The following is a 16,800-nucleotide window of genomic DNA, read 5'->3' on the forward strand; positions in this document are numbered from 1 at the left end:
GCCTCAATAAGTTTAATGGGCATGTACCCTTTAGCTGTATTTGGTATGTATAATTGGTCATGTATTTCTTGTATCATCACTGCTATGATGTTTGGACATGTTTTGATGGAAAGAATTGTACATGTTCGAAGTATGTAGGAGCATTGTGGAACTCTCAATGAACTCTCCCCCTTCATCTCTTTTTGGCTCTCTGCCAGCACAAGGGCTCCCAACTTTGCTTCATCTTTCCACAGAAGTTGTCTTACCTCTTCTTTCAGAAAAATTTTTAGCCTTCGAAACAAAGTTGGTTAAATATAGCATATAAATGGACATACATGGATTATCCATAAAAATCATATATATCCATTTACTTAAAAAATAAATAAAAACCAAATAAAAGAAATGACTAAAACCTTCTCTTTTCTTCTCTATGGTGTCGTGCCCTAAGAATATTTTTTTTTTCCGAAACGATATTAGCCATATATTAATCATCAACTAACCTTTACACTTGGAGCAAAGGCCCCTAATTCTATACAAAAGTGCTCAATAGCACAGAGGATTTATCCATTCCTCATCATGCAATATGCCTAAGGCATACTCCCCAACTGTAGTACTAACATGATTATCATTTTTAGATATATTACCAAAAGAGCACATTTGAAACAGCACTCTCAAGTTAAGAATATCCTCCACAAGAGTATGCAGCTTGATATTTGATGCACTCCCCGCACTAATTTGCTAATGCAGGTGTTTGTTGCAGCTTTGGATCTTGACTTTTCTCCAACCTCTGACAGCCAATTTACACATAGCTATCTTGATAGCCTCGGCCTCGTCCAATTGTGGACAATTGTAGCTTCTTTCATTAATAGCTCAGGCTGCAACAATCGCATCTCCTTCAGTCATAGCAGTTACACCTATTCCAACCTTATTGCTGTTTAGTTTGCTCAGAGCAGCAACCTTAACTTGGATCACCTCTGCATTCTCTGATTCTATTCTTTGCATTTGGTAAGCATCTGTTTCTGCTGTGCTCGCTTTCTCCTGCTGTTTGTAGGCTTCGCTGAACTCCATCCATTCCTCTTGAGCTTTCTGGATAGTAGCCAAGGCATGTCTTTGTTTGTTGTTGAATTCCCATTCATTTCTGCTTTTCCATACTTGCCACAAGATGTTAACTGTTAGCGCAAGGTGTTCTTCACCATCCTGCCTCGATTTGGCTCCAGTAATTTCAGTCCACCAGGCCTTAAAACAGCCTTGTTTGTCCTTTGCACCCCCCCATTGTACTGGTGCAATCTGCCAAACCTGCTTAGCCTGACTGCAGTTCAGCAACACATGTTCCACCGTCTCTTCCCCTTCACCACATGCTTTACAGATGGGATCTCCTTTCTTAGACCTACTAAAGATGACTTCCTTGACTGGGAGTGCATTATTAATGCATTTCCACATGAAGGTCTTTAGTTTCTGTTTGATGTTTAGTTTCCATAGGCAGGACCACATCTGTTTTGCTGCATTCTGTGTACTAGGACCATCGCCCTTATATTCAACCCTTTCTTGAGCCACCTTCTCTTTCATGAGTACCTTGTAACCTGTGCTCACTGTGTACTGTCCCGTGGGAGAGTGCATCCAGAAATTACGGTCCTCCTTTCCTGCTAAGCTAATAGGTATATTTAGGATTCTTTCAGCATCCTTACTATTAAAATTTCTGAACACTTCCACTCTATTCCACTTCTTCTGGATGATTAAGTCGTGAACTCTCTGCACTTTGCATTCTGGAGGTTTGGGTGTTGAGGGCCTTCCTTCCTTGTTCCCAACAATCCACTTGTCCTCCCAGACATCTATACTGCACCCATTTCCAACTTTCCTCCAGGTGCCATCCTCCACCAAACGTTTGGCACCCATCAGGCTTTGCCAGATCCATGAAGCATTCTGAGGGCACTTGCACTTGAAGATGGATCCTGTAGGGTAGTATTTCGCTTTCAAAACCTTGGAGATAAGCAAGTTTGGATTTACCAGCAACCTCCAAACCTGCTTACCAAGCAATGCTCTGTTAAAATTGACCAAGTCTTTGAAACCAAGTCCTCCCTGGTTCTTGGTTTGGGACATTCTCTTCCATGAGCAAAGATGCATCTTATCCTTTCCATCATTTTCTCCCCACCAGTAGCTTGCCATAAGTGCACTGATCTTTTTGCACAGTTTCAGAGGTAGTTTAAAGCATGACATAGCATAAGTTGGCATAGCTAGAGTCACTGCTTTTAGCAAGACCTCCTTCCCTGCTTGATTCAGCAATTTCTGTTTCCAGCTTCCAAACTTCTTTTGGATGTTGTCTCTAATGAATCCAAAAATTTGGTCCTTCGACCTCGTTATCACCATTGGCAGCCCCAGGTATTTGCCTTGGCTGACCATCTGGATATTCCCCAGCTTGCCGCAGATTTCCAGCTTTCTGTCCTGCTCCATATTTTTGCTGAAGAAAATAGAGGACTTCTCCATATTGATCGACTGTCCTGAGCTCGTTTCATATGTCACCAGGATCCTCTTCAGCTCCTCAGCTTGGTTGATGTCTGCTATACAGAAAATTAATGAGTCATCTGCAAAAAATAAGTGAGTTAGACTAGGTCCCTTTCTGCTGATTTTGAGTCCAGAGATTTTCTTTTCTTCTTCAGCTCTTGTCAACAGATTTGAGAAGCCTTCTGAACACATAAGGAAGAGGTAGGGTGAGAGGGGGTCACCCTGTCTGATTCCTCTCTCAGGTACGATGTATTCCTTAACCTCACCATTAATATTGAAAGAATAAGAGACAGTTTCAACACATTTCATAGTCCAGTTAATCCACCTGCTACAGAAACCCATTTTTTGCATCATTTCCCTCAAAAAATGCCATTCCACTCTATCGTAAGCTTTAGACATATCTAGCTTAACAGCCATATACCCCTCTTTCCCTTGTAAAATTACAATGAATAATAATTTGATGATATGTTGATATTTTAGTATTTAATTATTTGCTAAAATTTAACCATAATAAAATTATATAACAATTTTTTATTAGCCCCGCGGGGGCACCCGTGGGGGAAGCGGGACGGGGTGGGGGGAGCGGGGGATGGGGGATGGGACGGGGGCGGGGGGAGTTTGTAGGCAACGGGGCGGGGGATGGGGGAGGGGTCCCCCGCCCCAACCCCGTCCCGTTGCATCCCTAGAGATGACAGATGAATTCTCGTTGGAGCATCAATATATAATGGCCAAAGTTCTTGGTCTTGTTGGAGCAGTAATATTTAATTTCTTCGAATATACCTTGAAGGAAGTGTCCAATTACCTTTTACAAATTCAAATAGACAATAGGCTGCTTAAATCAGTACTTAGACTTGGAGCGACTAATTCGAATATAATAATAGAAATTCGTATTTAGGAGAGTGTAAAATGAACTAACCTTTGCACTTTAATCAATAATACTGTATAGCTAACGAAATTTTTGACAAGTTGGCCTCAATAAGTTTAATGGGCATGTACCCTTTAGCTGTATTTGGTATGTATAATTGGTCATGTATTTCTTGTATCATCACTGCTATGATGTTTGGACATGTTTTGATGGAAAGAATTGTACATGTTCGAAGTATGTAGGAGCATTGTGGAACTCTCAATGAACTCTCCCCCTTCATCTCTTTTTGGCTCTCTGCCAGCACAAGGGCTCCCAACTTTGCTTCATCTTTCCACAGAAGTTGTCTTACCTCTTCTTTCAGAAAAATTTTTAGCCTTCGAAACAAAGTTGGTTAAATATAGCATATAAATGGACATACATGGATTATCCATAAAAATCATATATATCCATTTACTTAAAAAATAAATAAAAACCAAATAAAAGAAATGACTAAAACCTTCTCTTTTCTTCTCTATGGTGTCGTGCCCTAAGAATAGAGTAGCCCCAAATTCATCATCATCATCATCATCGTAAGTCCTTCTTTGTCTCTTCATTCTCTGGTAATTCTGCTATTCTGGTATGTATTTCTCATTATTATTTTCTGCAGCTGATTGGTCTTTCATTTCCTTTCAGTGCTTAATAATTTTTGGTAACACCTATAATTTATTTTCCCTCTTCCCATTATACCTTGCCTCAATAGAGAAGAGAAAAATAATGAAGATAAAAATACTCCCACTGTTAGCTATTCACGCATGAAGACTAACAGACGGTGCAAACAAACGGCACAGGTTCTAGCTTCAGTGCTAGCAAACTCGTCCGTTACATATGCATCTGGTGGACCTTGAACATCAGCAGTTAACTCCGCCGATCATATGCGTGCCCCCGTTCAGAAGGCAGTCCTATGGAATCGGGATTGGTGAAATGCAAGAATGTGTAGAAAGAATGCTTCAACAAGCAAGATTACTGGCTCTAAAAATATGGCCGTAAACTATTCAACGAACCGTTGCTCCATGCCTACTATTGTTGATGCTAATATATCTATTGGTTATTATTTCATTTTTGACTGAATACAAATTGGGTGAGCATATATATTTTTTTTAATGTATTTAGGATCGCCATATTTTTTGTATGGGATAATTTCAGAAAGCTGCTTGAGGTTTGTCATAATATCACTCAGCTTTCCTCAAGTTTTTAAAATTTCACTTACCTCCCTTGTCCAATTGACAAGACTAAATATTCCTATCAAAGGTCATAAATTAACAACATTACCCTTGCTCTTAATAACTATTTAATCAAAAAGTCAAAACAAAATAAAATTTTAATAGCAAAAAATGTAAATTAAAAATACAAATTGCTAGCTAATAATGGTCCATATTTCTTTGCATTGAAGTCATGGTGGATAGCAAAGGACGTGGATAAATTAAATCTAATCAAGATCAACCACTTAGGAGGCTTTTGAAGAGTAATTAACACTTTAAAAAATTTCATGCACAGTTAAAATTGAGGAAGTAAAGATATTTTTTTTTGGAGAAATATGTTTTAATTCATGGTGTAGTTTAAGTTGTATTAAAAACTAAAATAATCTCTTCATATGTGTGAATTTTTCAATGTGTAAATTTTGCTTTATTCTAATACAACTGAAATAAAATAGTTTACGTCAAGAAATTTACACCTTATAAAAATTTAACCTTATCTTATTATTATTATTTTTTATAAATTCTATAAGTAGGATAACATAAGGATAATATTGGAATAAAATTTTTATTTTTTTTATTTCCTCCAAAGGGATTAAAATGTTACAAAAAATTATAAAAAACCTTAGGAGAGCTGAGTGATATTATAAAAAACCTTTGGAGATTTTAAAATGAGATTTTAAAAACCTGAGGAGAGCTGAGTGATTTTCTTGTAAGGGAGGTAAGTGCGATTTTTCTTGTAACATTTCTTTTTAAGTGACATTAAAAAGTGAGATAAGGGAGGTAACTTTTTAATCACTGTGATAAGGGAGTTGTTAAAATGTGAGATTTTAAAAACCTTAGGAGAACTGAGTGATATTATAAAAAACCTCAAGGAAGGTTTCTAAAATTATCCCTTTTTAATATTTGTATATACATGAACATTTCATGTGAATGCATTATTTATTGATAGTATAAAAAACTTGCAAAAATCCTAAGCCACAATCGGAATAAGATTACAAACCAAATAAGTAAACAAATGACAATAATACTCAATTCGCCAAAAACGAAATTCCCCAAGAACTACTAAGACCGATCATGTACTAAGCATCTATCCATTTTACACTAAAATATTTGCCTTTATTTGGCCATGATTAACACAGAGACCACTTCATTAGGATCAGTACTATTTGATAATCTAATTTAACACTTAAAATTAATAGATTTAAATTGTAATATGTTTAGATGCGTTTGATAATAAAAAAATAAAACGTATGAATTAATTAAGTAACATTAAATTTTTTAGTCAAAACTTACTCTAAAAAATATATGATGAGCTATTTACCTATTGTTTAATGTAATATGCACCCAAATATGCGACATTTAATATTTAATGATTTAATGAATTCAGACATCAGACTTCAAATTTCAATTTTTTCGGGTTAATTTCACTTTGTCCTCCCAAACTTTGGATCATTATCCACTTCAAAATTGGACACTTAAGTCCCTAAACTTATAAATACCTCCACTTAAGTCCCTAAACTTATAAAATGGGACACTTGAATCCCTAAATCCTTATAAAATGGGAGACTTCGACCACCAATGGCATTCAAGATTTGTTAACAATTTTCCTTAAGTAGGGGGTATTTATAAGTTTAGGGACTTAAGTATTCCATTTTGAATTTTAGGGACTGAAGTGGATAATTGTCCAAAGTTTGGGGGGACAAAGTGGAATTAACACAATTTTTTCCAACAAAATCTTACACATTAGTCATTAGTGGGTAGACGTTTCCGTCTCTGTGTTTACGTCAGTCCATACGTACAATATGCAGGTACGCCTATCTGATAACGCTACCTCTTCCGGGATACTATAAATACAAGGGCTTTTTGTAATCTGTCAGTCGTCTGATTAATATTCCGAGCGAGCAAGCTGCAAGCATATACTCTCTCAGGGAAAAAGGGACAATAAAACAAAAGTCAAATAAAATTCCGTTCCCCGGCGAAATCAAAACCGCTTAATTCGAGGTAAATTTTCCTGAAATTCGATGATCCTGATTCTATTCAATTATGATATTCTGATTATCTTATGACTTACTGATAATTTTAGCTGTGAAATTGAGGTTTTAAGGACCCTGATTATAGAAGTTTTCTCGAATTCAATTCCTACTTGTATTTTTTTGAAGTTGTGGTTTTAAGTAGTCAATAGTCATAATTGATTGATGAGTTCAGGAGCATTTGAAACAAGGAATTGGACAAAAAATTTATCTTTCCATCATCTGTTGAATTGTAATTGTAAATTTAGTGGAGAAAGAAAAGTTTTACGATTTTGAGGCCTGCTGTGGTTGATTTCTTGTTCAAGAGGATATGGTATTACTAGAACTGACTGTTAGAATTTTTTCCGATTTGGGGATATTTTGTTCGTCTATTTGCTCTCGTACGGGAAAATAAAGAGGTAACTTAGCGAGATAGGTGCCATAGAGAGGTATTAATTGATAACGAGGGCTTAATTTTGAGCTATTTGTTGTAAAAGTCATTTTTGTACAAAATACAAACTTGTAGGGGGAGCTCACTCGAGGCGAATAAGATGCATCTTTTACATGTCTAAGTATCATCACCTGTCACGGGAAAGCAATCAGATTCACGTATTGTTTAATGAAAGTACTGGTAAGACTAGATGAGTTGTCTAAAGAATTGGTAGGAGCAGTGGCTATCTGTTTCATATTGAGAAAGAAGTTTTCTACCTAAATGTTGATACTTTTGAAGGTATGGGAACAGAAAAGGGATTTTACCTTTGTTAGGTGGTAACAGGGAATGTATGGAGTATGGAGAACTCAAAATGGTGAGCTGATATCAGCTTTAGGGTGTGAAAGATAAATGCATATGAAAGATGGGAAAACTTGCCTTTAATTTGTTGCCGAGAGTGCTTGTATCCTTTTTAAAAGCTTGCTGATGATATTGTATGGTTCAACAACTGCAATGCCACAGTGTAGAGCAAACATGTTGAAGATTGAACTTTTATTCGCTGACATCTTTATACAGGAAAACCCCCTTTAGTCAGCCATTGCACTTTATATGTTCTAAGCTCGAGTAGTTTTCTTATGGAGCTCTATTTCACTTTGAGTATCACTAACTTGACTTGTATATGAAACTCCTGGGTCATATTGTTAGTCAATGCTATGGTTTTGTTGGACAAGTATATGGGTATGAGTTTTCGGCCCTTAATATTATATTTTTTTGGAGTTGCAGTTTCTAGCTATCACCCTAGCCATTTCTTGTTTCTTTCTTAGCTCTGAATGTCTTAAAATATAAAAATGTAATTTGTTTGGTAAAGTATTTTTGATAGCAATACTTTTTTCACAAAGCAGATGATGCAGCCACCTGAGAAGCAGTTATCAGTTACATGGAGGGGGAAGAAATTTATCCTTGAGATGAAACATGGTGCTAATCTAAAAGAGTTGGGGGACAAATTACAACAACTCACCAATGTCAAAGTTGATACATTGCGGCTGATTGTTCCTACCAATAAAGGTTCTAAAATGCTATACCCTTTCTCAGATGAGCACTCTTATCTCCCATTGGAAGCTGCATCTGCTATTGAGGTGTGGAAACTAAATTTTCTCCTGTTTTCTTGGTAAATAGGAGTTTATCTAATTCTCCTTTTGCAAATTACTTCATCATTTCATTAGATCTAAAATATTAGATGAATGAAAATAAATTTAGGTTTCCTGAATGTGCAGTTTCAGGTTTCAGATAATTCTTGATATTATTAGTCCACTGAATGTGCCAAGTCTTTGGTTAAATAATATCTCAGCTGTCACGAACTAAACTAATGTAGGACAAGATGTTTACGACCTTGCATACTAGCACGAATGGAAGAGTGAGGGGATTGTGAACAATATCCATGGACAGTAATCTTTGGGGGGGAAAAAACTAAGAAACTAAAACTCAATCCTTGTTCATCAAATTCTCTGTAAATAATAACGTTGTATAACAAAAACTTTCTAAAGCTTCTCCTATTTCCATATTCTAAATAGGAAAGCTAATTAGATGTAGAACTGTAGAACTTTTAGGAAGTTGCTTTCTGACAGAGACTCCAACTACTTACCTAACGTAATAAAGACTCAATGACACAATTCTGGAATTCTGGAAATTTCCAGCCATGACTAAAAGACCTAAATAGTATAATTAGTAAAACTGAGAAAACAGAACTACAATGAAGTTATATAAAGGACACTGTTCCTGTTCCTAGTTTAAGCTTGAGGAAAATAAAAAGGCTTTCATTTTTAGATTTGTGGAGCTCTTTGTTGACTGCATCATAAACCTTCAGGTTTCCTTGAAGTATGGAAATGACCTTGGCCCTGTTGTTTAGCAAAAGAAAAATATTCCTTGCAAAATGAGTGTACATGAAAGCATACGGTTCAAATTTATTATATTTTTTAATGGTTAGATCTGATCTCCCTCAGGGAAAACCTATAAGGATGATGGGAGTGCCTGAAAATGAAGTGGAAGAGGTTCTAGAAAATGCAAAGAAAGACCCTCGAATAGCTGGATTTGATGAAGAGGAGAAAAGAATGAGGCAGCGAACTCTTGATGGACACAATTCATTTGTAAGACTTCCACAAGGGACTTACATATTCTCTGAGTTCCACACACTTAGTATTCCAGGAATTGAGGTACTATGAACCTTGTTAGATCCATTTGCTGTTGCTCTTCTTGTTCCCTCTTTTCTTTTCATTTATAAATGCAGAATTAAGTCTAGATTACCTATGCTTGAAATGGTGAATAACAATACCATATCAGTTGAATGCTTAATCATGGATATTGTTTGGTGGGTGTTGAATATGCAAGCCTAGTGTTAATCTCTTGGGGTACTGCTAGTCAAAAGTTTCTGATATCAAAAATCATATGGAGTATAATGTTTCAAAACACAAATTTTGAATGGTGATATGAAATGTAGGGAAGTGGGGAAGGGGAAAAAATAGAAAGAGATAGTAGAGGTGATTGATTATTGACCTTGTTTCTTGATCTGCAGTTGAGTCCTCCTGCTTCGGAGGCTTTGAAATTAATGCATAGGCTTGCTGCAGATCCTGGAATTGTTGCAATCATGAATAAGGTATTGATATCATGATGTGCCTTCTTTGCTCATAAAATACAATTATGATATTCACAACCCTTATTCATTCCCTTTGATTGGTTTCCTAAAGTATCGGTGGCAGGTGGGGATAATGTCAGAGATGGCTCCAGTTGGTTATGTTGGAGTCAGTCCTAAATGCATCCTTGGTTTCAACAAGGTGAATTTCAATAGAGAACATCTGGTTTGGTTACTTTTTTGTATTAAGTGTTTTATTTTTCCTCCATTTATGTTTGCAAAGCTTTTTTTAAAATAAAATTAGGTTAATATCCATTTCTGTTGTTGTTTTCTGAGGAAATTTTAGAATATGAAGCTGAAACTCCTAAGCTGGAAAGTGCTGGTTAGTTTGGAAGTAAAGGAATTCAAGTAGGAATCACATTTCCAGCATCTGATCCCTCTAAATTTCAACCTAATAGGATCACATTGTAGTGTTGGTGTACTTCTGGTTATTGGTGAAGTTAATTCAGCTTAGAACCTAAAATACATTTAAACTACTCTTCAATAAATTTGCCAACACCATTCAAAATGAATAATGGCATAAAGCCATCGAGCAGAAACTACGAGAAGGTTGTGGATACGGGAGAAATTACAGAAATGTGCTCGCAAACTGATTTCTTGTTCATTTCTGCTTGAAGTGATTATTGGTGATGAAATAATTAGCCTGTTCATGTAGTGCAACTTTTCTCTAGATGTAGGCCTGATTAGTTTCAAGTCACTTAGAAGGAATTCCATATTAGAGTTGAATGTATGCTATGATTCCCCATGATAGTATACTAGCCAGGCTATTCTTGAACTTGAGTTTGAAATTGTTGTATCCGATCCATCCTTGATGACTAATTTTTCTCTTTAGTCACAAACCTTCCCCCCCCCCCCCAAAAAAAAACTAAACAAAAGAAGACATTTCTAGATTGTCCATGAAAGCAACTGGTGAAGTGGCTTTTGTTCTTATGCTTTGTAATCTGCCTGTATCTTTTCCTCTCCCCTCCCCTCCCCTCCCCCCCCAAATATATATATATATATATATATATATATAAAACACGCCAAAGTCCATATTAGGATTCAAATTCCTGCTATTTCCAAATCGAGATCATAGTTTCAGGAATATTCTTCCTAAACAAAAGTTGATTTGAGACCAAAAACTGAAACTTATTGTATAGTATAAGAAAATCTTCCCTGAGAGTGGGGAACAAAACTGGCCACACTGCCACTTTCCTAGTCACCTTTCTTACTTATTCTTATTCTATAGCACTAGACTAGGGGAGCCACTTTGCTCATCTAATGCTCTACCCTGTCTTGGGTTTGAAGGAAGTACAATCCCTTTTTCCTTTTAATTTGAGACCTTTATCCCCAACCCCAAGCCCTCGTTTTCTACCTTTCTTGGGATTGGCTAATGCCAATTTCCTTCTTATTCTTACAGCCTGGTTCGTGCCATGCCTATTGAAAGTTGCTTTGGGACAAACTATCTAATCCAAACAGCAGATATTGCGACATATGAGAGAATCTCAATGGGAGGGGCTGGATTGATACCCCTTTACTTGGATTCAATATAAATAATAGAGGCTTTGACTAGAATGATCTAGCCAATCATTTCTCCTCACTCCTCTAGCTCTATCAATTTCTTGTGCCGACATATGTTAAAAAAAATCATTAAAAAGCTGCCTGTCATCTTGGCAATATGGAACCTCTGAACAAATCCTTGGCGAAAAAAGGAGGCCCAGTGGTTCTTGGCAACTTTTTTCTAGTGCCTGAACATTAAAATTGTTGAGGTCTGGGCTTCAGTTCCCTGCAGAAACAAGATGGTTTTGACCCAAAACTCTCCTGTCTGCTGAATAACAGTCGCTTTTCCTCTTTATCATACTCCTACACCAAGTTTTCCCCTTTTTGCAACTTCTGCTCGGCAGCTTTTTCTATTCTACCCCTCTGACCAAATCTTTTTGTTATTTCAATAGCATTACTGACAGTCTTCTTCTTGTTATGATTAAACAGGATCTCATGAAAAGTTTGAAGATCGAAATTTGCATAATACTGGTCAAAATTTGAATCTCTATACTTTTCTGTTGCATTAATGTCCAGTATACCCTGTTCTCAGGAAGACAAATCTGGTACTGCAAGTGCAACTGTTATTGCAAATTCAACCTTTATCTACATACTCTGTCTAATGTATTACTTTTCTATCAAAAGAATATGGAAAAGTACACAAATATATGACTAAAAGAGCAGGGAGAACTGGCAAATTTATTGGTTTTTTTTTTAACAATTGTCCTTTCTTTTAATGAGATATTATTTTTTTTTTCCTTATCAATACAGAAACAGAATGCTGTGAATTCTATCAAATGCTTGTTTATATTTTTTTATTAGTTTGTTATCTTGTGGCTTTTGATTTTAGTAAGCTTAGTTTTGTAACAGTCTGATATTAGTATTCTTTGCTTTTTGGTTTTTAAAATTCATATTCTTGAATCATGTACAGAATCACGGAGAGGAAATTTCTTTGCGACTTCGAACTGATGACCTCAATGGTTTTAGGAAATATGAAAGCATTAAGAAGACTCTCCTGCATGAACTTGTAAGTTCTATGTATCAATCACCTTCCTCCAACTAGGAAATTGGTACCAAGTTGTGCTTTTTCATATGCACATATGCTGTATCTTTGTTGGCTGGTATTTACATGCAATTGCTTTTGCCACTCGCTTTGTTTCCCTCTTCAGGCACATATGGTGTACTCTGAACATGATGCAAATTTTTATGCTTTAGACAAACAGGTAATTCTCTCTATCTCTCTCTCTCTCTCTCTCTCTCTCTCAAACACATGAACGCACACACACACATTTATATGCATATTTTCATATGTAAGTATGGACTTATATGGACTTATATTTACACACAACAAATATGACATGTTTATAATTTATGTGTATGTATTTACTTATGTATTTATATTATTCACATGCACATGCACAAAAGTATCTGTATTTGACTGTGAACTAATATTGGGTTATTACAGACTGATGATATATATAAATCTTATCTAGCTATCTATCTATTAATGCAGGGTATGACTGTGTTATTAGGCATTAGCTGCTAATCCGATGATGTTAACTTTGAATCTCTCTGTGACAGTTGAATAAAGAAGCTGTTGCCTTGGATTGGACAAAATCAACAGGCCACACTCTGAATGGATTCAGACATGGACTACATGCTGAGGATGAGTTTGATGGTCATGTAAGTTTGTCACGAAAACTTGGAGGCAATGAATCACATTTTTCTAATGCCCGTGCGTCTGCAGTGGCTGCTGCATATCATCGAGTTGCAAATGCGTGTACAAATGTCTCAGCAGCAGTAAATAAGCGTGACGAACCTGACCCTGATGATTCTGGATTTACTAACTGTTGTGAACCTGACAGCTTGCATGCTGAAGGGGAAACTAAAGATGGCCATCCTAATATAGCCAGTTCAATGAAGCTTGTTGATGAACACGAGATTCATGATAGTGAGGCTGAACCTGATCCTGATGATAGTGAGAGCATGGGTGCCATGGAATCCGAATCCTATTTGGTATCTGGTGGAAGTCAGATAACAATTGAGCCAGATCCTGATGATCTGGAAGTTTTGACAAGTGCTGCAGATAAAGAATCTGTTCTGTGCAATTTGAAGGTTCCATTGACAGATCATAGTGTGGTTGGACCAAATTTCTTTGGAGCAAAGGAGGGCACTGGAAATTTGAATCAGCTAGATGTTATACATGTGGAACCTGATCCAGAAGATTCTCAAGCAGGAGACAGTGATGACAAGATGATAGTGATTGCAGAGAGAATGTCAATGGGGCAGGGAGATGAGCCTGATCCAGATGACCTGGAGCTAAAGAGAATTAAAGACCCTGTCACTGCTGTTTATGGTCGTATACAGAAGGCAGTGGAGAAGCTAATAACTGAAGTAAATCACTCGGATGCTGGTGGTGTCTTGCAAACCCTGTGCAAGATAATAAGGTATACTCTTTGCATTTAATTTAGTAAATTCGATTAAATAGTAGTTTGGCATGAACTTGTTCATGATGGTGCATTGACTGTTCTTGCTTTCAGGAATATTGTTGAACACCCTGATGAAATGAAATTTCGAAGAATACGCAAGGTAATGTCATCTTATCATGGATTTTGATTATCTATACTGAGGGTTTTGGCCACGAGTTTTTCTCTCATTTGTAATAGATGGTTGCTGCAGGCTAATGCTATTATTCAGAGGAATATTCTTCAATATGGAGGTATGAACATTGCTTTTCATTTATTTTTATCTATGTTTAAGATGGTAACAAGGGTAAGTTGCCCTAATTGCTAGAATTCTCACTAGCTGTCTCTATTTTGACATTTGTTGTTTTTTCTCCCTGTTTTTGGTTATTTCATACTTATTTGTGGTGGTGGTTTTTTGGTTTTGTTTGGTTTTCTGGAGAATCAAGTGCATGTAATCTTTGACATTTAAAAAATTCAGATGTTGAGGTTTTCTTAATCACAGACATTATTTGGTTTTATGGGAGCATGGGGCTGCTTACAGGTTTTGTTTAATTAATACAATTAGTAGTTGAACTGAAATACAGTGTGTGTGAAGAAGTCTTTCCTTTCAAGGGCCTCAAATTTATTATACATTACCAGATCTGTTTTCTGCAAATTTTGCTGGTTTTTAGTTTATGTTAAGTCTCTCTCTCTCTCTCTCTCTCTCTATACACACTGCCCGCACACACCCACACATATGCATATGTATAGACACACACACATCCCAAGGTACAATAGTTGTATTTTTGTTAGTTTGGGGCTCCATGTCTTCATTACCGTGAAACCACAAGTCTTGTTGCATGAAGCATTGAATAGACACAGTCTGGAAGTTGAGGGAAACCTCCGAGTTAGATTCTTTAATGATGCTAGATGGGCATAGTCTGCAATTTCATTAACAAAACTAGGCCACACAATAGGTATTCCTTGTTGCAAGGTCTGGTTTTATAGAAACCCTGATTTACTGGTGGCGTTTTAAGCTTGGGTCAGTAAATTTGTCTATTAAGTGTGGTTTTTTTTTAATGTTATATTGCATAAGCAGTGTGCACAAAGTTTGACTCTTGGAAGTACAAGAGCAGAAATTAGATGCTGAGAAGAAATATATTATATATGTTCATATATAAGTTTGACCATCCTCCCCTGTTGACCAGATCTGGTCATTACGGGGGAGGGGGCTGCAGGGTAAGGAGAGGTCTTCCTCCCTCCCCTCCCCCACGGCTGTAGGAGGAGGTGGTGAAGTGGTGGCAGGGGAGGGTGGCTGCAGGGGTCTAATAAATAGTCATCATGTGGAGTTCGACAAGGATATCCTTCTGTTTTGGTTTCATTTTCTAAGTAGTCACTACTCCTTCCATCACGTCCTTATGACTTCCTTGGGTTCTGCGGATGATTATTCTTTACAGACTAAAATTTGACAATTCCCAATTGCAAAACTGGGGCCTGACTTTTCATCAAGAAATTTTAACACATTGCAGATCAGAAATTGAGAAGTTCTGATAGAAAATTAAGAATCATAGACTATTTGTTAGATGACTGGGTTTTAATGTGTCTGTTAGAAACTTAATGCAAGCTTTCATGAAACAATTTTGTTTATTTGTAGCTCTTATTAGTTGCTTGTGCTCTAATCTTATTTTCTTGTTTTTTGCTTTTACAGCTGCTACAGAAATCTTACAATTGGTTGGGTTCAGTGACGATGTAATCTTTGACGTAACAGGGAAGGCAGAAACTTATTTGGCTTTAAAGCGTAATGACCCTGGCTTACTGTGGTTGGTTAAAAGCTCTCTTGAGAGCTCCACTACTTGAAAGCAATATTTGTTATATCTGAGGTGAGGTTAAGTTGTTAGACAGGACCTCAGCATAGAATTCAATGTTGGCTTTATCAAGGGTTATGTCGAGCAAAATCTGTTTGAATGTAAATTGTACACACACACATAAGTTTGTATTTATGTTATAAGTGTGAGCTGTAAATGACAATTTCCAGCTGCTGATGGTTGGCTGTGCAGTTTAAACGTAAATTGTGTAAGCAGGTGACAAGGGTTCAATATTTGTACTGTTCTTCAGTGTACAAGTAATTCATTTTGCTGTCTGAAACGTTTGTCTGCTGGAGAGTAATTCATTTTGCTGTCTACCTCTTGGGCTGGCACAGGGTGTCCCAGTGGCTGGGTGCTTTCCGGTGTTGCTGGGAGTCGAGATTTTTACATTAATCAATCCTCTCCCTCAAAGAGGGGAAAAAGTTGCTTTTTGAGCTTTATGTCTTTTTTTTTTTTTTTTGAGGAATTGAGCTTTATGATCAGTTTATTACATGATTTTTTTGCTTTTTAAACATTATACAATATGGTCCAGAATTAGTGGTTAGACGTTGTAATTTAATTCTCTGAATCATTTGTATCATCGTTACTTTTTGGCTGCATCATTATAATAGGGTCAGGGAACGACTAATGCATGGATGTTCCACGTTATCGTGGCTTTCTAGCTTTAAACAGTTTGAAATCACAATGTTGACAGAAAATGCATGAAAAGAGAAATTTCTTACGAGCCGCAAATTGGTAAAGAAAAAGTGACTTTGACAAAAAATTCAAATTCATCCAAAAAAATTGAAATGATATTGTCCATTGAGCTAGACTTTTTAGTTTATTGTGAATTATAGAAAATTTACAAGTTCAAGGTTTGAATCCTAGATCCGGTTGTAGGGAGTGGGAAAGGTGGGGATAAGATGGGGGTAAAAAAAATAGGGTTTGCAAGTGTTTCAATATAGGGGTTGTAGGTGTTTCAATTTGTTCTGCTAAAAAATGAAAACTCAAAAAACGTGCATCTTATCAGATTGGGCCTACATCATTTTTTTTGTGCTTTTGGTCATGTCTTTATGTTTATTTTGTAGAAAAGATTTGTTTAAACAAGTCTAATGTAAGCTTGGTCCAAGGAAATATAAAAAGGGAATTACCGAGAACTAAAATCTAAACGTTATAAACTTAAATTAAAGAACACAATTTTCAAACCATAGAAGCATAAAATTTGTGAACTTTTGGCATTTTTTTGAGGAAAATCTTGAATAAAATTTTTACACATTTATTTTAGTTTAGG

At 36.4% G+C, this 16,800-nt stretch overlaps 1 protein-coding gene across 2 annotated transcripts; it reads left to right on the forward strand.

Moving 5' to 3' along the window:
* Window positions 1-6,442: 6,442 nt before the first annotated feature.
* On the forward strand, window positions 6,443-15,964 carry LOC113770081. Of its 2 annotated transcripts, none has more exons than XM_027314436.1 (11): window positions 6,443-6,579; window positions 7,920-8,153; window positions 9,018-9,227; window positions 9,587-9,667; window positions 9,759-9,845; window positions 12,153-12,248; window positions 12,391-12,444; window positions 12,803-13,668; window positions 13,762-13,810; window positions 13,901-13,940; window positions 15,374-15,964. In XM_027314436.1, exons 2-11 carry the CDS (start codon window positions 7,920-7,922, stop codon window positions 15,520-15,522), a joined length of 1,866 nt encoding a protein of 621 aa, XP_027170237.1. In that variant the 5' UTR covers window positions 6,443-6,579; the 3' UTR covers window positions 15,523-15,964. The 2 variants fall into 2 exon arrangements, with proteins under 2 accessions (XP_027170237.1, XP_027170238.1); XM_027314437.1 differs by having other exon boundaries at window positions 9,771-9,845.
* Window positions 15,965-16,800: the final 836 nt, after the last annotated feature.

The sequence above is a fragment of the Coffea eugenioides genome, chromosome 5 (genome assembly GCF_003713205.1).
Source record: "Coffea eugenioides isolate CCC68of chromosome 5, Ceug_1.0, whole genome shotgun sequence".
Lineage (NCBI taxonomy): Eukaryota > Viridiplantae > Streptophyta > Magnoliopsida > Gentianales > Rubiaceae > Coffea > Coffea eugenioides.